This window comes from Canis aureus, chromosome 33 (genome assembly GCF_053574225.1).
Source record: "Canis aureus isolate CA01 chromosome 33, VMU_Caureus_v.1.0, whole genome shotgun sequence".
NCBI lineage: Eukaryota > Metazoa > Chordata > Mammalia > Carnivora > Canidae > Canis > Canis aureus.
In genome coordinates, this window is record NC_135643.1 from 26,202,588 (window position 1) to 26,223,679 (window position 21,092).

Sequence of the window (21,092 nt, forward strand, 5' to 3'; positions counted from 1 at the left end):
TCTAACTTGAGTTGGGAAAGAGTTGTGTTTTCTTATTTTCCTTATTATGTTCCTTAAAGAGGGTTCCTATACCAACAAGAATGTGATTCAGAGGGACTGGGTGACCAGGAGGATACTGGCTTCATGTGCCACCATGGAGTTTTCAGGCCTAGATTCGTATGCCTTCCCACATTTCAATAAATACTACCAGCAGCCAATAGTATCTTTCTGGTTTTCTTTCACTCCAAACTTACTAGAAAAAGCATTTTTAAAATGTATATTTTCTATGAACATTCACTTGCCCATCCACTTATTTTTATTAAATATATCCCCGAGGGCTTGCTGAGCATAAAATATAATCAGTCTCCAGGTCCCTCTGCATGAACCTTCCTGTCAAAATAAAGTCAGGGAAGGGCCACAGCTGAGAAGGTCTGGAAAAGACATGGAGTGAAACATACCTGAAGAATGATGAGAGTTAAAAAAAGACAACAACAATCACTCACTGGTGTCTGTGAGAATGGACAATAGGTATGACAAGCTATAGGTCAAGCTCAGGACATTCTCACAGGCAGCATGTATCTGAGTATGCAATTCATATGGCCTGTGGCCCTTGTTGTAAATCCAGGTATGACTGTTTAAAGGGGCAACACAGGGACAGACACTGACGGAAAGTTAAAATGACACAGTAGCTCCACTAGAGGAATTCACCATCCAGACAAGGATGTTCACTAATAAATGTAATATACCATCACTATAAAAAATAGAAGTGGGTCACTTCTAGTTTTGAGGAGGAAATAGCACTTATGTTGAGTCTTGCCCAAAGAGTAGATGTGTGACAGCCGAGAGGAAAGAGGGTAACAGAGAAGAATGCAGAGTTTCAAATGTTTATGCCTAATTCTGTGGCACACAGAACAGCGGCTAGTATATGTAAGAGTTAACATTTTCTGAATGAATGAATGAATGAATGAATGGCTATAGAAGAAGTTTGGGTGAAACTTTTTAAAATAAGACTCAGACTTCCAGGACTCCATACTCATACTTGCGACATCATGCTACAGACTACATTAACATGGAAAATGCATAGAAAGATTGTTTATAAGACAAATGAATAATCTAATATGGCAAAGCAAATTACGAGGTGAGCTTAGTAAAGAGCCAAAAAGAAAACAAAGATAGGAAAATAGTGTCAGCCAGAAAAGCAGCTTGCCATGAGAGCACTTTGGTGTTCTCAAGGCCATTTAAATGTATGTTAGTAAATTGAACACCAATAAAAAATAAATTAAAAATAAATAAATAAAATCTGATAATTGGAATAAAAAAATTCTGTTTATAAGTTTCCTATAGAAAATTTTTAAAGATAAAGCAAAACAAAAAACACACTCCTGATTCTAACATCTAGAGAGACTCAATTATCCAGACATAACCACTATTAACTCTCATCGTACATATTTTAAGACATTTACACCAATATTTGAATAATTAAATGGGCTGATACTCTATATTTTCTTTTCCTGATTAGTGTTTTGTAGAGAAGGAGATACCAAGAAAGTGAAAAGTATCAGAAATAATCCTCATCCCTTTAGCACAATTCTCTGAGAGGTCTAAGAAAGGGGGAAACTTCTAGAAGTATGTAACTTCTAGATAGTTCTCTGAAAATATTTTAAAAGCCACATTTGTAATTTAATCATAGTCACTTAGAGCAATCAAAACAGTATTAATTGTTAGCAAAGGGGCAGAGGTAGGCAGCCAGCACCTGAGCAGTAGGTCAGTGGTATCATCAAAGGCTCAGTCTCCTCCTCTGTGCTCCCATTACCCCTCCCCCAACATGTTGGCTGACTCCTTCAAGGCCCTAAGATACCTGCCCCAGCTCATCTTCGTGTTCACGTTGTGGCAGGAAAACATGAGCAGCACCAGCTTTGTCTGCCCCTTTGATCAGAAAGGCCAAAGATTTCTCTCTACATTAGTATGGTCAGCATCCCCTACTTCTAATTGATCAGAATTGACTCATTTGGCTGGGAAATTAGAGAATGCAATTGTTAAGACTGCCTTTCATAAATGTTGTGTCATTGGAGCAGAACACAAAGTGATACCAAACAGATTTGGGATTCTGTTAGCAAGAAAGGAAGAGACAAAGGATATTAGGCAACTAAATTGCCTGCTATACACAGTAACTACAACCAGGCGCTGGTTCATGAAACCCATCTAATAACCTCACAGGTACATCTCAGATACTTCCCACTTTAGGAAAGTTGCATGCTCCACCTCTAGACACCATTTGCCTAACCACTAAAATGCACACCGGTCTCTTTTCTCTCTGATGCTATTTCATTTGTGTGTCTCACCACACAGCTCAGCATTCAGTTACACGATCATTATTTACAGTTCTATATGGTTCTCCTAGGGCTGCTTTTATCCTCTAGGGCAACACAGCCATGAGCCAAAGGTGGCCTATTTATTTTTGTGAAGTTTTATTAATATGACATGCTTGTATACCTATATATTGTCTATGGCTGCTTTTACATTTGCTGGGACAGAAATCATAGGACCTTCATTGCAAAAATATTTACTACTGCCCCTTTATAAAGAAAAGTATGTCAGCCTCCAGTCTAGAGTCTGTAAATTTCTCAAGGGCAAGGTCACACCCTTTATTTTTCTTGCATCTACATGAGCACCACTTTAGAAAGACATAGGGAGTGCTCAACAAATACCTTCTGTCAGATGGAAATGAAAAATCAAAAAACATGTTAAACTCTGACATAAGTGCCACAGATTTGGTGCTTCATTAATGCTTGTTGAATTAATTCAGGAATTAACTAAGTAATTGACTAATTAAAGCAAAACCCTTAGTACTTAGACTGTGGGCTCTGGACGCAATTTAAATGCTGTGTGTCCTAGGCAACAAACTGAACCTCTCTGTTTCCTCTTGCATGAAATAGAGGTGACAGGATTCAATAGCTTGAAACATGCTTAGAACAATACCTACCACGTAAATTCTAAAAAAAAAAAAAAAAAACAAAAAACGCTCTTAGTAAAAATCGGCTATGAGGGAGAGTCCTTTAAAATATAGTGTTACTTTAATACTTTGAAGATCTACCACAAACGCATCCTGTAAAAAGACACAGAGGATCGAGAAAACTTCCAGCTTCTCCTGGCAATGCTAAACCAAATCTGAAGCTAAAGGAGATTTGAAGTAAGTGTTGCATTGCAGGATGTCCAAGGAAGTATCTGCTAGTGGCAGGGTCACAGGAGAAACTAGCACACACAGAGGGGGGTGACCAAAAAGTCACAAGCATGTCAACACAGAAAGCTTGAACTCTGCTTCTGCTGATGAGAAGCGTCAGCACCACAGACGTGAGGTGAATGGCAGGAGAGGGCTTTCATTGAACTGTCAGCTAATGAAGTGGTGAGAAATTAGCAGGCCCTGTGATTTACACGCTAATTCTCCCTAATGCCACCTGGGGGCTTCCTACAGGCAGAGACACAGAGTGGAAATGGTGTCGTCCAGCCAGCAGCCAGCCTGCGCTGCTATTCTCTCCTTGCCAAGCAACACAGCAGCCCAGCTTGTTCTCATTCACTATTCAGCAAGCAGTTGGCAGGCTTCCCTCAGAGCATGGGCAAGCCTCGGCCATAAGAGCCAAATGAAGACAATGAAAGGAATTTTAAAAGGCTTCCACCTTTTTGCACTTTCTGTATGCTCTCTAAAAGTTGACTCAGCAGGCCACCCTCTACCTTTTCTGCAACCCTGCCAGGCTCTCTCGCGCCACAAGAATAAGCCAGTGGAAATGGTCACTGTAATCAATGCTCTCTGTGAAACACAACTCAGAAATAAGATTGGTGAGACACAGCATCCAGAAGCTGTTCTCACTGCATTTATCATCATTATTTTAAAGAGAGGAATTTCTTTTTGTAAAGCTTCAGCATAGATTTCTCTAACAGAAATGCAGCCCTGCCCACCCGCCTGATCCCTAGACTCTCCTGTTATGAAAGAAGTAACAGTTCTCACCCCAAAAACACATGCCGGGGGAAAGCAGGAAAGGACTGTCTTAGGCTACTGGCATCTTTCAGGCAAGAGGCCAAGTCAGAACTGAGGAAACAGTGTACGATTGTGTATAGAACAGCCTCCCGTATTATAATCATATATTTCCTTGGACATCCTCTGACTGTCAGATGAATAATGCTCCATTTCAGCTCCCCCTGGTAAGCAGGGCCTGATTTTAAGACCATTAGGAAGGGGGAAGAATGCTACAGTCTTCTCAGTTTCTCTAGGGTCACAGTGTAATTGTGTGGCAGGAGGAACAGGGCCCTAGAGATGGTGTGACAGTCACTTCTCATTACCTCCCACTTGGTTCATTACATCTGTAGACAGCAATTGCCCATGTGTGGATACTTCCATTACACAGAAGGATATAATGTGCTGTAGACCTCGAATGGCTTTCAAAAGGGGAGAAGGCAGTGTATTCCAGGCACATACCTATCTTGCTTCTAGGGGCCATGGCAAAGGAATAGAAAGTGACATAAGGAATAGATTAGCGGTGATCAATACAGAAGAACGGGCCCCATATATGCTTCTACCCAGTGAGAAATTTATACATGTGTATCCTACTCACATATAACACAACACACAAAGGACAGAACCCCCACTTAACTAGTCTACAAATTTTACTTAAACAGACCCAGCTCATTCAGGTATATGCACATTAGCTATTCTGTGTGCCTTTTGAACTGGCATTATTCCTTCTCTCACACACATTCTGTGTGTGTGTGTGTGTGTGTGTGTGTGTGTGTGAGAGAGAGAGAGAGAGAGAAATACATTTTTCATTTGCAAGGATGAATCTTAAGAACAATGAAATCCAGATATGTTATTTCATACTTTTTCTCAAGTGTGTAAGAAGCCCCAGTTAGATCATAAACTAAGGAGAATTAACAAAATAGACAATAGAATTATAGAGAATTATAGATTGTTAGAATCAGAAACGAATCTTCGGTATTATCTATAACAGCAGTGCTCAGACTTTTGCTTTAAAAATAAAACAAAACCACCTCTCCCTTAAAAGTTAGTAAGAGGTATCTAAAAAGATACCCACAATGATATTAAGCTGGGATGCTATATACTATATCCTACTATTGGGATTTGACAATGATGTCAACTTGTTAAAGGTTCTGAGAAATCCCGTTACAGAAAAAAAAAAAAAAAACTTTTTAACTCAGAGTTCTCATTATTAATTCAAGGAACACTTATTTTTTAATTGCAGTCTTATCAATATCCTATGGAATAATTATACTACAGTAAGAGATCCTGTTCTACTACAGTCACATCATTTTCTATAGATTTTCTATGTACTAGTAACTCTCAAATTTTAGCATTCATTCGAATCACCTGGGGCTCTAATAGTACCTTCTCAGAGATTATTCAGTGAACTGGGTAAGGCTTAGGAACTTTAATATTAATCCAGCAATTCTAATGGGGGGGGGCACTTCATACTCCAGTTTGGGAAATACCAAACCACACATGTGCTCTTTGTCTGAATTCATCAGAGATTGAACTACATGTTAACAAGAGAACTTTACAGTTAATAGGCTGGATGTCTGCAGCTTTGACTCTTAAAGTTAGCCAAGTTCATCATGAATTACAAGAGCTTCTGAATATGAAAATGAATGTTTGCCTCTATAAATTTACCACAACTGATGGCTCACCTTTACAGCTGACTTTAATAGTATTTCCTTTTCACTTTCAGACTTGTCTGTTCACTAGATTAATAATCCATTTTTATTAATTGATTCATTCAACACTTATTTCCAGAGCATTCTCTATGTGTCAGGCACTGGATGGAACACTAGGGATATTAGTGAGAAAAGGAGACAAAAATCCTCGTCCTTGTAGGCTAATGTCTTAGCAAAAGAGACACAGACAACAAAACATCAATGTAATAAGTAAATGACACAGAGTCAGAAGCTGGTAAATTCTATAACAGAACAGGCCAGAGGCACTCAAGCAGACAGGTGTGTAGGGAGCTGGGACAAGGACAGTGGGGAAATAGGACAATGAAAAGTGACACTTGGGCAAAGTCTTAAAGAAAGTAAGGGAGGTGGCACTTTAAGGATGTAGAGTAAGGGCCCAGGCCTCAAAAACAGCCAATGGTTATGGAAAAGGAGTGAAAGAAGGGTGCGCAGGGAGAGAGTGGGGAAATGGAGAATAGGTGCCAAAGAGTGAGTCACCCAAGTGAAGGCTTTGACTTTGACTCCAAGCAGAATGAGAGGCCATGACAGCATTTTGGACAGAGAAAGGAGATTGGAGTCATTTTTAAGGGTGAATTTATTCAATGATATTCACCATTGAGTGGGTTTCTAGTGCTATGCCAGGTACTGAGTTTGGTGCCGTTGGTAAAGATGAATGGATAGCCCCTGCTTTCAGAGTGCTCATGGTCTCTGGGCCTCAGGAACTGCTTGTTGCGGTCAACATGTTGCATATTTAAAATCTACTATCCTTGCTATTATCTAACCTAATACCCTTGCTATTACCTAGATCCTTCCCTTACCTAACTAGCCTTCTGCTCTGTGTTGGCTCCGTGACCTCAGCATCTGCCTGCTGCCCTGTCCTGGGTGAGAACAGGAAGACCTGGCTCAGATCAGTCCAGAGGTACAGGTGCCCCGTGCTGCCCTGAACACACCGTGTGGCCTTTGACAAGACAGAAGTCTCCCCTTTTCTTGGCTTTCCATCTGTTTACACAATTTTCTGGAGCAGTATATTTGTGAGGTCTGATGAGATAACCAGCATGGAGAGCTTTCATATGTAATGGAAAACTGGCAACTTTAATTTTCCCTCAAATTATCATACTCTAAAATAAATAGAGAGTCGAGAAGATTCTCCAGCTATTCATTCTGGCAGCGCTGCCTCAGCTGAAGACCGTCTACAAGTTGGCAGGCCAGAAGCAAAGAGAGACTTAGTTCCTGGAGATAAAACCTGCTAGTTATCAACAACCAAAATTCTGAGAGAGGGTCTTCTGGGGAAGAGCCATTTGTAGCAACAACCTCATTTTAGAATTTTAACTTGCTTGCCTCCTGCTAGCTAACTCCTTTCTGTTGGGGAAGGATGTGAAAAGTCTCATTTAATTTCGGCGTCAAACATAATTCGAAATGATCAGACTTGCTCACCTCACCTGTCAGTCCTCAATAGATGGGTCAGAGACAAAGCCTCCATTCTGAGGAGATGGAAAATGAAAAGACAGGTTTCAAGGAAGCCAGAAGAATTATCATTATGGCTATGTTTGCCTTGGGTGTGAATATGCAGCCTTTATGAACAGCAACATATTTTTTAATCAAATGCTTATGATGTAACCTCCCTGAAATCAGGGAAATTCAGGGATTTGGCAGGCAACTGGGGAAAGAGGCACGCAATACAATGCTACTTCACACCGCACTCGGCTTTGGAGCTAAGCTACTCCAGATGTTTTTCTTTTGTCTTCATTTAATAGTTTCCCTAAATACAATGTCTTAGTAGCAGCCAAAGCAGCAAAATATACAACATGCCAATTAATGGCAAAATGCTTAGCTAAGCAATTCTGCCTCTGAGTATATAATTATACTTTTAGAGCTCCCCCCCCCCCTTTTACCTTTCTCCTGTCAGATTTCACTAGAGAGTATTAGGAATGCAGAAAATCTCATGTGGCTATAGCATGATTAATCCTACTTAAGCAATAAGAAATAAGCTATACCACTTACTCTTAACCATGCTGGTTATATTGGCTATATCAGTTATGAATTCATAATAAAACCAAATTGTCCACAGAGAACCGCAACTCCAAAGAGCAACTCCAGGTATAAAGCTGCTTCTAGCCGTTACTGGTTACACCTGCTTAATTTTAAAAATTAAAAGCCAAACTAGTCCTTTTTGCCTGATCAGAGATTCTTGAACTTCATATTATCAGCAAAACATGTTATGACACCTGCTCTGCCAATCCCCAGCCCTGGATCAGTCCAACCATTAACTTTCTCAGGTCCTGCTTCCAGGCAGCTGAGCACGGACAAGGAAAAATCCCCTAACCCTGTTTACTGGCACTGTACCAAATCTATGTTCTCCAACATCAGCTGAGCCCTCAGGGCTACTGGCAGTCCTTTCGTTTGTCCCCAGTCAGCTCCGTGTCAGATTTCTCCTACAGCTGTTCTGAATTGTCAACGTGCTCTACAATCCCCTCATTCTAAGTAGCTGCCATTGTCCATCTATTGGACAAAACAGAGGTCCTCTCTTCCCCCTCCACCTGCAGCCTGACCCATGGGGGCATCCCCCTTTTCCCCTTCCTTCTTCCCTCCCTCCATCAAAGAATTAGCTGATCCCCAAATTCAACACTTCTGGAGAATATTGGATACCATCTCCTTAAGCACCTTCTGGGGCTTCAGCCATTTCCCCTGACCCTTTGGTGCCTTTAATCCACTGCTCTCTGCTCTCCGCCTTCCACCCTTTGATCTACAAATTTGCTCAACTTTTTCCTTATCACCACACACACACTCGCATGCACATACACACATGCACACATCCCCGCTCACAATGTTTTAATCATTTCAGCCTTTCACTCATGCTGCAAATTGCCTTGTATAGCAATTATCTGTTTACATGACAGTTTTCAACTGGTCCAGCAGTTTTTAATCATTGTTGTGTCACAGATTCCTTTGAGAATCTGATTAAAGCAAGGGACCTGTTCCCTGAAGACACGCACCCCTTCCCACCCCACACACACTCACAACTTGTACTTGCGATTCCAGGTCATTCGCTGACCCACACGGGGGATATTACTACTGCTCATCAATACTTCCAGGTCTACTCTTCTCCCAGGCACGCTGGAGAACCACACTTCCTTCCTGACTTGAGATTAGTCACTGCTTTGGCCAATGAACTGCGAGTGGAAGCGATGTGTGCTAAGCTTTAGGAGCCTGCTCTGGCTGTGCCACGCTTGCTTTTTCCTCTACCACCGTGACCGCTGCGTTCCAGGTGATGACCGCGAGGGTCAGCGAGGGTCCCGGAGAGGGGAGCACGCAGAGCAGAGCACCCAGCCGGCTGCAACGGACCGACAGAGTGAGTGAGAAAGAAATCCAGTTGTTTGGAGTGGTGGTGACTGGGGATGATTGGGGACTGTGGTGTAACCCGGGCTATCCTGCTCGCTTGACAGCAGGGCATTCTCCATGAGATAGGAAACCAGCTAAGTCAGAAAGATCCTCTAGGCTACCCCTCCTTCCTGTTCCTAACCAAGTTCCTTTCACCGCCTATCTCTGCACCCTCAGCCCTGGCTGCCTGCAACACTCTTTCCCCGGTTCCCAGGGCACCTCGTCCTTCAGACCCCAGGGAAAGCGCTGCCTCTGCAGAGAGCTGCTACTTGGCCCCATTCCCACCCCACCTCCAGCCCGTGACCATCATTCGCATCACCCCTCTCTGTCTCCCGCAGAGCAGGTCACAGCCTGTAATGATCTTATCTATTGTCCCTCAGGTTCCGGATTCACAATGTCTGTATTCTTGTTCCCAACCATGATTCGTAACTACTTCAGCCCCATGTGAACTGAAGGAAAGGGGGTACATTGAAAATACAGGCTGCTTTCATTTCTTTCATATAATGATAAAAAAAAAAAATAGTACCGTAAAGGTTCAACTCCTTCTTTACACTTTCCTAAATGATGTTAATAGAAGAAAAAGCTCAAACTAAAACTGTTGGACAGACATCCAACTGTTTGGATGCACATCAAGAACAAACCACTGAACCTTGGTATTCACCCAGTCACCATTAAGAGGTCAGCTTGACATTTTGGGCTCTTTTCAGAAAGTTGTGGCCAACAGTACTAACAACCTTTGGTCTCAACCCAGTTAAATAGTAGTTTTTGTAATTCACTGGCATACATGTTTTTGTTTTGTTTGCCTTTGCCCCCCCCCCCCCCGCCTTTTACTCAGGATGCACACCAAATGATCTTACTTCAAAGTGATAATAAGAATCAGTCCTTAGGTTTCAGAAAGTATCAAGTAGCTAAGCCTTTGTTAGATATAGCTAGAATATCTTATCACAGAGTAAATAATTCATACTTATTCAATGAACTGATGAACACAAGAAGTATGAAATTACAAAGTGTCTTTTACTTGTGCTTATAGCTAATACAACTACCTGCTTTTTAATTTTAAAAAACTAAAGTTTTAGCCTGTTTCACCTGCTTACAAAATTAACATGTTTAAAAATGTTAGAAATGCAAAACTTTGTTAATATGTAACTTTTCTATTTTCATTGTCATTACAAAATGTGTTAAGTCTTAACATTCGATAAGAGATTTAGAAGTTGCAATGCTGTGCTTCCAGCATGTAACAGACTCTGACAGTCATTAGAAATCTACATTTTGTCAAATATTCAATTTCATATGCAAAAATTTTGTGAATCTTTTGAATTATTGTCTGAATAAGATAAATTTAGTTCTGATGAAAACAACTGAGCAAAATGTTTTATAATTGCCAAAAAATAAGCGTGGTTGGTTTAGAAACAAAAAAAAAATTTTTTTTCATAGACTATTTCATGTTTTCTTTGATTTTCCCATGTGGCAGTGTGCATTGCAAAATAGTATCCCTTCAAACATGGAGCATATCCATTACCCTATCTCTTATGTAACATGTAATTGGCATGTGACAGCTACATTTTTCTATTTATATTTTACAAAAATCCCCATGGGTAACTTAAAAATAACATGATTTTTTTTATAGATGAAGCTGAAATATCTCTGCTCTCTAAAATTGTTTCCTATCAACTAATTTTTAAGAGATTTCATCAGCCACCTGATTTTAAGTGAATAAGGGTAATCAGATGGGGCTTACAGTCTTTAAAGTGGGACATGCATCAAACGTGTTTGCACACACATTTGAACACACAAAGAGATTTTTTAAAATTGTTTTGCAAACAAGGCTGGTCCTTTCTCAACTCCTCATCACTACACACAGCATTCAAAAAATTTTTATAAAAGCTTCTTTTTTGTTCTACTGGGGCATTTCAACCAAACACATAAATTTCACAGAAATAGTTGCTATAGAAATGCAAAGGGGATAAACAAGAATGAATTATGCAATCAAAAATCGCAACTGAAGTAGGGCAGTGGCAAGGTTTATGTTTAATAATGCTGACTGTATTTATTCTTGACTTTATATATACTCCAAATTGAATGCTCTGAGTCTTAAATTGGAAGGTCCTTTACAACTCAAAATAACACATCTTAATGAAAATATTTTAGCAGGCATTCCAGATTAGGAAATCAGTACATGCCAAGCCAAAAATAGTTAAATTTAATGAATAATGAATTCAAGTGATGCCAATTACTTCCCTTTATTTCACACAAAATGGTCTTTATACGAAATGAAAGAAAGAGGTTTCCTACACGAGTTTTGCAGACACCTTGGCTCTGAAGAATAAATGCTTCTTCAGGTTTCTACAGGTCTTTCACTTATTTTGTTAAGGAGCTTATTTTGAAATAGTGCTCTATAGCAGCACTTAAGGTTTTCCATTAGGTTTACTGAAGAAAAAAAAATCATAAGTTAAATCTCCTAAAAAAAATTTTCTCTCCATTTTTGACTTGTTTAGGGATTGTACTTAAAATGCTGAATTACTAACAAGGCATCTGGTAAATGTGACTGTGGTTATTAAGCTCTTGTAGCCTTTGATCTTGCTAATTAACTTTTATTAAACTTTAGAGGGAAAAAGTTCTATCAGTCATCTTAGACACAGTTTTAGGAAAAAAGTTAGTTTAGCAGACTGATACAACCTGTGTTCTAAAGCCAAAATAATCCCATTTAAAATGTGTAACAGTGACACACCCATTCGTATTATAAAATTTAACTCCTAGTTACTAATAAAATCAATATAATCAGCTTAAGAAAAAGCAAGCAGGGAGGGGAGGAATGGGAGGGGAATCATCTCAGAAAATTAGCCTACACCTCTCTCTCTGAAAATATTAACCTAAACAATTTGTGTAAGCCTTCTATTTTACACTGCTTTAGCAATATGATAATGAAAATTATATCTGAATCAGCATTTTACTTAAGTGCACTTTTCAGAACCTCTTTGGAAGAGTGGAGGAGAATGGGTTGTGGTCTTAGATAGGCAAGAATTCAAAGCCAAGCTCCAACAGGTACTGTGGACCTTGGCCATGATTTAACACCTTCAGTTTGTTTATTCATCCATAAAATCATAAGGCATTTATTCTAAAATAATCTGACTTTTACAACAAAGCACCATTAAAATTATCCTGATGAAGGTCACCAGTATCCTCTTAAGTTTAAAACCTTATGTAGCTCTTAGTAGTTCTCTTTGTAGTATTTGACTCTACCATTTAAATAACTCTTTGGACTGTTTTCTTCAAAATGGCCTACCCTTTTTCTGCCATTTTTCCTCCTTTCTGGGAGTGTATTATTCTCTTTTATGCACTCTACTCTGTTAATTAGATGACCTCTGTACTCTTCACCTGGCTTAATAGTCTTCCCAGCAAATTCCATTCACCACTGCTCCTTCCCATGACTTCACCCCTCACCTGTACCCTGATGATTGCCTTGTATGTGCCTCCTTTCCTGACCTCTGCCCCAGGCTCTTTGCCTCCATATTACTACTGCCTATTAGACAACTTCACTGGATTGTTCTATTGGTACCATTCAAAACTTCGACCCAGCGGGATACAGAGAGCTAGAACTCACCCCGGGCTCCTTGCTCTCAGTTCTGCTCACATCTCCTTAGTCTCCAGAAGCTTCTTGATTCAACCTCTTCACTATGTATTCTTTATTCTGCCAATGCCTCAGCTTTCTCATATTTTTATTTTTTTAAAGATTAATTAATTTATATTTATTTATATTTATTTTTATGTATTTATTTATTGACACAGAGAGACACAGAGAGAGGCAGAGACACAGGCAGAGGGAGAAGGAAGCTCCATGCAGGGAGCCTGATGCAGGACTCGATCTGGGACCCCAGGACCACACCCTGGGCTGAAGGCAGACGCTCCACCACTGAGCCACCCAGGCATCCCAGTTTTCTCATATTTAGATCAATGGAATAGCCTCTACTTTCTCCAGGTAGTCTAAATTCTGTAACAGAGAACATTTGTAACAAGCATTGTAACAAAAATGTCTGGCTTAGCACAATAAAGTTTTTTTTCTTGCTCATGTCACAATCCAGTACAAGATATAGGGGAGAATTCTGCACTATATTTAGGTAACCAGGATTCCTCCATCCAGTGGCCACAACACCAACTCCTCATGGCTTAGAGTCCCCACTCAGATCCCTGTACCTGGCAGGCAGGTGAGAGAGAGAGAGAGAGAGAGTTAGTTAGTTAGTTTATTTTGGGCCTGGTCTATGTACAATGCTGGATTCATGGACAGAATAAATGCAATTAAAACTTCCATTCCAAAAGGGGAATAATGGGATATACATAGTGTTCATTGGTCTATTGCAATTCTGAAATCCTGCTTGGCAAGTCTTATTAAAGCCCCTATCCTGGGGAGAAGGTGAGTTATTTAATTGAAATTTAATTCTGCTACTTGGGAATAATTCTCTTTTCCTCTTTCCTCCTTGGACCTCAACTTTTAGGAGTTCTTATTATCTATTTACTTCCTTTGGTCACAGCTGAAATGAGTGTTACCAAAAGACTGAGATCCAAAATGCGATTTTACAGCTCAGCCAATGAGTTTTTCAGTCTGACATCTTGGACTTCTTGACAACACAATTTTCTTCAAAAACTTGCTAGGCTTCTGTTGTATTCGCTTCCATCTAGAATTCTTGGGTCTATTTCTCCCCTCCCTCTCCTGAACAGCTACTTTTATTATGGTTTCATATTGGAAGGCTTCACTCTTAATATGCCCTTTGACATAAAACTAAATCACGCTGTCCAACTAAAAAGTTTGACTGACTCTTGTGGCTCCATTTGGGATCTGGAAGCAGTTGGCTTCCCAACCACTTTTCATCCCAAGTCTTTGGGCTCTCTATTGTTTCATAGTCAGCTTGAAAACTATCCAACTCTGAGCACATCTCTCTCTCAAAACACCTTACCAAAGAAGCCAACACACAGATTCTTTTTAAAACATCTCCTAAAATAATGGTTCTCAAAGTGTGGTCTGCACATACCTAGGGACCCCAAAGATTCTTTTAGTGGATCATAAGGTCAAAAATACTTTTGTAAAAACACTAGAAGGTCATTTGCCTTTTCATGGTATTGACAACACTTGCACCAATGCTGCAACAAGCAGTGGTGGGTAAACTACCAATGCCTTAGCCCAAATCAAGGCACTATCACCAAACTGCATCACTGTACTATATCTTTAAACTTTGTGTCATATTTATTGCCATATATTCACTTCTTTAAAAAAAAAGCCACTTCCCACTTAAGAATGCACTTGCTGAAATGGGAAAAATTATTTATTTTATTAAATCTCAACCATAGAGCACAAATCTTTTAAATATTCTGTGGGATCAAAAGGAAAGAACACGTAAAGCACTTCTGCTACATAACCAAAATACAATGGTTGTCTTGAGGAAAAGCAATATGCGATTGTTTGAGTTGCAAACTGAACTCATCTCTTTTTCATGGAACACCATTTTTACTCCAGGGAACAAGTGATAAACAAAATATGGTTATTCAGACTTGGGTATTTGGCAGTCATTTTCTTGAAAATAAATGAAGTGAGCCTGTCACTTGAAGGCGAACAACCTGACAGTATTTGTTGCCAATGATAAAACTCAAGCTTTCAAGTAAAAATTAGAATTTTGGAAAAATTGTAGCTGCCACCATGCGCCTGACAGCTTCTGAATCTTGAAAGACTTTTCTGAAGAGATCAGTACTGATATTAACAAATGTTATTTTTAGAAATATTATATAACGAAGGGTGCCAATAGTATAAATCAAGGAACCAATATTTTCAAAGTAACCAATATAAGATATTATAAAATCATGCATAGGTAAAAGATCCCTTAAGAGTGTAAATAAGCCAATAGATTTTAATGTAATAGTCTGTGAAAAGTTCCTTGATATGGTTTTAGATTCCACATTGCAATCAACTTAAATTATCCCTTGCTGATTGGATAAACTCTCCATAATTATTTGAAAAGGCTATTAAAATAGTCCTTCAAAAGGAGATTGGCCTTCTAACAAGAAACACCTCCACATCTGTGACAGGCCAGATTTTCCTCATTTACTTCAACTAAAACAACATATAATGACAGAGCAAATGAAAAAGCAAATGAGAATCTCTATGCCTATTAAGCTGGAGAGTATAAAGTTTTGCAGAAAATGTGAAACAATGCTATTCTTTAATAAATTTTTTTGAAAATACAATAACAATACATTGCTTTTGTTAACATAATGGATTTATGGTTCTTTTCAGTACATTAGTATCTAACTTCTCAGTTTTGATATTGTAATTTTTGCTAAATATAACCCATAAACAGAAGCTTTTGGTGATCCTCAGTAGTTTTTAAAAGGTAAATGAGCCCCAAGAAGACAGTTTTTGATAATCACTCTCCTAGAGAAGGGATCAGCAAACAACGGCCCACAAATAAAATCCAGCTACTTTGCCTGTTTTGTAAATAAAGTTTTATTGGAACATAGCCATATATATTTGCTTACATATTGTCATGGCTGCTTTTATGCTATAATAGCAGAGTTGAAAACTTGTAACAAAGATGATACTGCCCTCAAAGTCCAAAATACTATTTGTGACTTTCGAGAAAAACAATCACTGATCTCTGCCTTAAGCTTTGGTTCTCAAGCTTGGCTGCGTATCAGAACTACCTGGAAAACTGTTAAAATAATACTAATGACCTTCTGCTTCTCCAACACATATACACAGAGCAATTAAATTAGAATCTCTGGGAGTGTGGACTGAGCCTGGATAGTTTTTACAATTCTCCAAATGATTCTAATATGTAGCCAGGACTTAAGAATCACTGTCCCAAAGCTGTCAGATGTTTAAGCATAAATCATGCCTGTTTCCAGACAACAACATCCAAAGTTTTTCCCATTCATAACATGGGTTACTATATTTGAACCCCCTAATATTAGTGTTCACCAGTGGGCAGTGAGGACCCTAAGTCAGTGCCACATTTGTTGTTACAGCTGCACCCCACTGTAAGAACAAATTTCAGTATTAGTTAGGATAGGCTATCTGCTGTAGCAAACACTTCTCAAATTTCAGAGACTAACATAATAAAGGTTTATTTCTTATGCAACTGATGGTGCAATGTGCTTTGGTAGGTGTCTCTGCTCCAAGAAGGAATCCAGCTGCTTCTACTTAGAGACCCTACCATTCCTCCAGGCCTCTGAGTACACCTCTAGATCCCTCCACATCCATCCAGCCAGCCAGCAAGGAGAAAAAGAGCATGGAGAATTGAGTGAGAGGTGTTTTATGGGCCAGGCCTGAAGAAAGCATACATAACTCCTCTTGGCCAGAACTTAGTCTTCCCCATCACAATTAAGTGCAAAGAAGGCACAAAATGTAGCCAAGCTTTCTGCCAAAGAGGATAAGAAAAACCATTTTTGGTGAACTAGCTGTCACAATCCCCTCCCTCACTAGTCTTCTATTTCTAGTGCTATGATGTGCCTTCAGGCCCCTTATTATAGGTAGAATGGCCTATTTCCCAGAACCTGTGAATATAATATCTTACAGGGCAAAAAGGATTTTTGCAGATGTGATTAAGGTCAAGGACCCTGACTGACAAGGAGAGAGTAGCTTGGATCATCTAGGTAGGCTCAATATAATCACCTATATGAGCCCTTAAAAATGGACAGTCCTATCCCATATGAGCCCTTTCTAAACTGTAATAAGGGAAAAATCCCAAGATTCAAGAGATAACAATGTAGCTGCAGAAAGAAAGAGGAAAGGGCCATGAGCCAAGAATGTAGGCAGCCTCTAGAAGCTGAGAAGCGCAAAGAAAAGGATTCTCCTCTAGAGCCTCCAGAGAAGAGGAAAGCCCTGCCAACACTTTTATTTTAGTCCAGTGAGACCCATGTCAGACTTCTGACCCAAAGAACTAGAACACAATAAACTTGTGTAGTTTTAAGCTACAAAATTTGTGGTAATTTGTTATAGCAGCAATAGAAAAATGGCATGCCATTCAATGTCTGTGTGATCTAATTCTGAACAACCTGCATAACATCATCTCATGACATTTTTTCTGCCAGAAAAAAAAATAAAAAGCCTTAAGAATCTTAATACAATGTACTAACGCCTATTCCATTGTATTCCATAGCCTTTTTAAGAACATCACTGGTCACGGTGTGAAATGGTTGGTTCTGCTCTCCCTACCCCTTTGTCTACCTGGAAAAACTTCTACTTCAAGAGTTATTTCAAATATCACTCCAGAAAATAAGTCCACCAGTCCTTCTAGACTCCCTCCTTTATTTTTTGCTGCAGATCTGATACATACAATTTAGCACTTATCTCACTGACTTGCATCTGCCCCTTTCCCTGCTTTTAACAGAGTCTGAAATTCCTGGCAAATTGACTTTCAGATAAGGCTGAGAGTTTGTGCTTTCATTCGTTCATTCTCTGAAAAATAGTGCTTCATGACACACAATACTTCTCCAGAACTGTGGGAAGACTGATAGTTCCACAAAAAACCCAAAATAGGAAAACCAGAGAAGCTTCTAAACCTTTTCTGCAGCATCTTTCCCAGGATGGATCTCCCATTCATTTCAAAGAGCATCTTTCCTGAAGAAAGAGAAAACAGGAAAGAACTCTGAGAAGCCTACATAATGACAATCATACCGAATAGGACTACCATGAAACTGAGATTCTGCAGATTCTTTTAGTGAACTTCTCTAATTTACTAGAAATCCATAAAGGTATATAGTACTTCTAATTTCAACTTATACCTGTGGCAGATAACCCATCAATGAGCTCTGTATGAACCATTTCATTTGGATGGATTTATTTCATCTGCCTATTTAAGAACGAGCAGGAAAAAAAAATCAGACTTTCACAAACATTTTGAGTGCAGAATATTAAAGCATGTTGTGGAAGTATTTTGTTGTAGTTTAAGTTTTTCTTGAAAAAGAAAGACACTGTTCTGCTTCATGCCCAGACACATTTTCCTGGTAGAGTCAGGCACTCCATCCAAGATTCACATTCTGTTTAATTAAGTGGACAAGGATCTTCCTCATCAATTATTCAATTTCCTTGCATCTGGATATTTTATGTTTGCCACAATGAACATTAATATATTTTACTCAGTAATATATCTGTAATGTATGAATTGTGACTTTCTAAATAATTTAACATTTATAGAGAATATTTTGATAAATTACTGTCACTATCTCAAAGCCATTCTGCAGATCCAAATTCTAGTGGACTTTCAACCATCTCTTGAACTATTTTGTACCTACTATGTGTAAATAGAGATAAGAAACACCTGTGTAATAATTACCAGTTAGTGGACTGAGTCAATTTTATTCTGACCATAAACACATAATTTAAAATGAGTCCTAAATATCAATACAGCAAATTGCCCTGAACCTTTTCCCCTACCTTTTATTAAGACCTCTCATTCAGAACCTAGCAGACATTGAATTCCTACTGGCCCCTGTGGCTTAGTTTTCTTGCCCACTAAATATTAATGGTAATTAGCTATTGTCCTCTTCCTCAGCTCTCAACGCATCATTAGTTTTCCAGTGGGCATTGATTCTGTCCTATGGGGTCTAACCTGCTAACCACAGTGGTACAGAGTAACCAGGGAATTATCCCCCTAGGAGGACAAGAGTTCTTTCTGCCCCTCAGTCAGTGATCATTAAAACCAACCAATACATTGTTAAGCTTAACAAATCACAATGGCTGTAGGGACCCATTTCTGGAAACACAAAAATTGCAATGGTGAAGTCACAATTATCCAGCAATTAGGTTTACAACTATATTCACCTTTCAATAATAAAGTCAACAAAAATGTGCCCACACTTCTTTCTGCTGAACTTAATCTGGAAATTTTCTAAAGCCTTCATTTTTATGTAGGTTTCTGGAACCGAGGAAGCAAATGCATCTGAATGAAGTAATGACAAATTTTATGAAGCAGAAAAAACTTTTTCCACCTAACATAGCCTTATTTTTTTTAAAAAATGGAGGTATTTCCAAGTTATATTTCCAAATGTAATATGCTCTGAGCCATCATAAAAATTTGGCTGCCAGTAGAGTATCTAGTTTAGTAAATAGGAACATGGATACCTAATGTTTTAGGAATGCTTTCAAATATAGGTAACAAACAGCCTAACTAGAGTAACTTTTCTTTTTCAAATTAGGGAGTATTTTTCCCCCACAGTGAGAAATTCAATTACCAGTGCTAGATTGGTTCAGCAGATCAATCATGCCAGAGACTGAGATTTCCTTGACCTTCCTTCATTGTTACAAAAAGACTGCTGCAGCTTCTATAAATATATCCCCTTTCCACCGAGCAGGAGGATGGGACAGCAAAAAGGGATGGTGCCATTATCTGTGACATCCTGTTTTAACAGAAAGCTCCCGGAACACATTTGTATGTCTTTGGCCAGATTTCTGTCCTAGAGTCACTGCTGGTCTAAAAAGTGGCAATAGAGAAGGTGCACAGATAGGAAAAGCAGCTCCTTACATCCAGAAATTGGCCTAACACCTATAGCTAGGCCTTAATGTTAAGAGCTGGTGTAGCACTCACAATAGGCCCTGGTATTCTGCAGTTGATCCTAAACAAGCTTCCAAAGCACAATCGGTGACTGTGATGAAGAAAAACAAGACTATTCCATAACTTCTTTAAGCACAGAAACAAGGCCATTGTGCAAACCACACGAATAGCAAACATCCCCAGATCCGGGCTAATATGGGGATCTCTGCTCCTTTCCCAATGATGGCTCTAGCCTCACTTATTGTTCCTACCTTATAGACAAGATTTCTTTAAATGTCCAGTCTTAGAGGCTCAGTTGGGTAAGCTGACTCAGGTCAGCTGACTCAGGTCATAATCTCAGGGTCCTTGGATTGAGCCCTGTATGGGGCTCTGTACTCTGCATGGAGTCTGCTTCTCTCCCTCTCCCTCTCCTTCCACCCTTCCCCATGCTTTCTCTTGCTCAAATAAATTTTTTGAAAATGTCCAATCATAGAATTATCCCCAACTACTAATAACATCCAAATGAGGACAAAACCACTTCCTTAAACCATCCCCCCAAATCATTTCATGTCAGTCTTGATTCTATGATAATCCTTTCAAAAACTGCTGAAATGCCCCCACATTTCCTAAGGAAGCTCTCATCTCCTTCCTTGAACCTAATTATAAAGTCACCTTGTCCAACCATAGGTGTGTTCCTGGTGGTCTTTCCCTGGACATCACTGAAAGAAGCTTGGATCAACCAAACAAGTGTATTCAGGACACCTTTATTTCATTCTAGCATATTTTTTATTTATTTATTTATTTATTTTTTATTTATTTATTTATTTATTTGAGAGAGAGAGAGAGAGAGAGAGAGAGAGAAAGAGAGGCAGAGACACAGGGGAAGGGAGAAGCAGGCTCCATGCTGGGAGCCCGAAGTGGGACTCAATCCCAGGACTCCAGGACCATGCCCTGAGCCAAAGGCAGGTGCTAAACCTCTGAGCCACCCAGGGATCCCCTCATTCTAGTATATTTTTAATTAAAAGGCTATACCTTGATATGCTATGCTTCAAGATCCTTAATTAGGAAAGGGACCTGGGATACAGTGAATTGAGCATAGGATGAATAATCAAGAGATAAAGACTCTAGTCTGTTCTGTCCGGTTATTTAGTTAAGTGACTCCAGGTAAGTCACTAAAGGACAGGACAGGACCTGACCTCACAACAGTCAAGTGAACCAGTTAACATTAACCATATTTGAGAAATGGCAAAACCAAAGTTCCAAGAGGTTGAATACCTTTTCCTATTTACTTTTGGTAAGTGATAGAACCAGGATTTGAGCATGGGTTTTGTTTTTTAATATTTATTTATTCATGAAAGACAGAGAGAAAGGCAGAGACACAGGCAAAGTGAGAAGCAGGCTTCCGTGGGGAGCCTGATGCGGGACTCAATCCCAGGATCCCAGAATCACAACCTGAGCCGAAGGCAGATGCTCAACCACTGAGCCACCCAGATTCCCCTG

The 21,092-nt window shown here is 39.4% G+C and overlaps 1 protein-coding gene across 4 annotated transcripts in view; it reads left to right on the forward strand.

Annotated features, from left to right (window-relative positions):
• Positions 1-6,987: 6,987 nt before the first annotated feature.
• LOC144303802 (uncharacterized) overlaps positions 6,988-21,092 on the forward strand; it is a 113,220-nt gene continuing 99,115 nt past the window's right edge. For 2 of the 4 annotated variants that reach the window (XR_013370773.1, XM_077882186.1), the window contains exon 1: positions 6,988-9,046. Coding sequence is in view for 1 of the 4 variants with exons in the window: in XM_077882186.1 (XP_077738312.1) it covers positions 8,966-9,046 (81 nt within the window). In the remaining 3 variants the exon portion in view is untranslated. The remainder of the gene's footprint in view (positions 9,047-21,092) is intronic. The other 2 variants (XM_077882187.1, XM_077882188.1) reach the window with 1 other exon arrangement.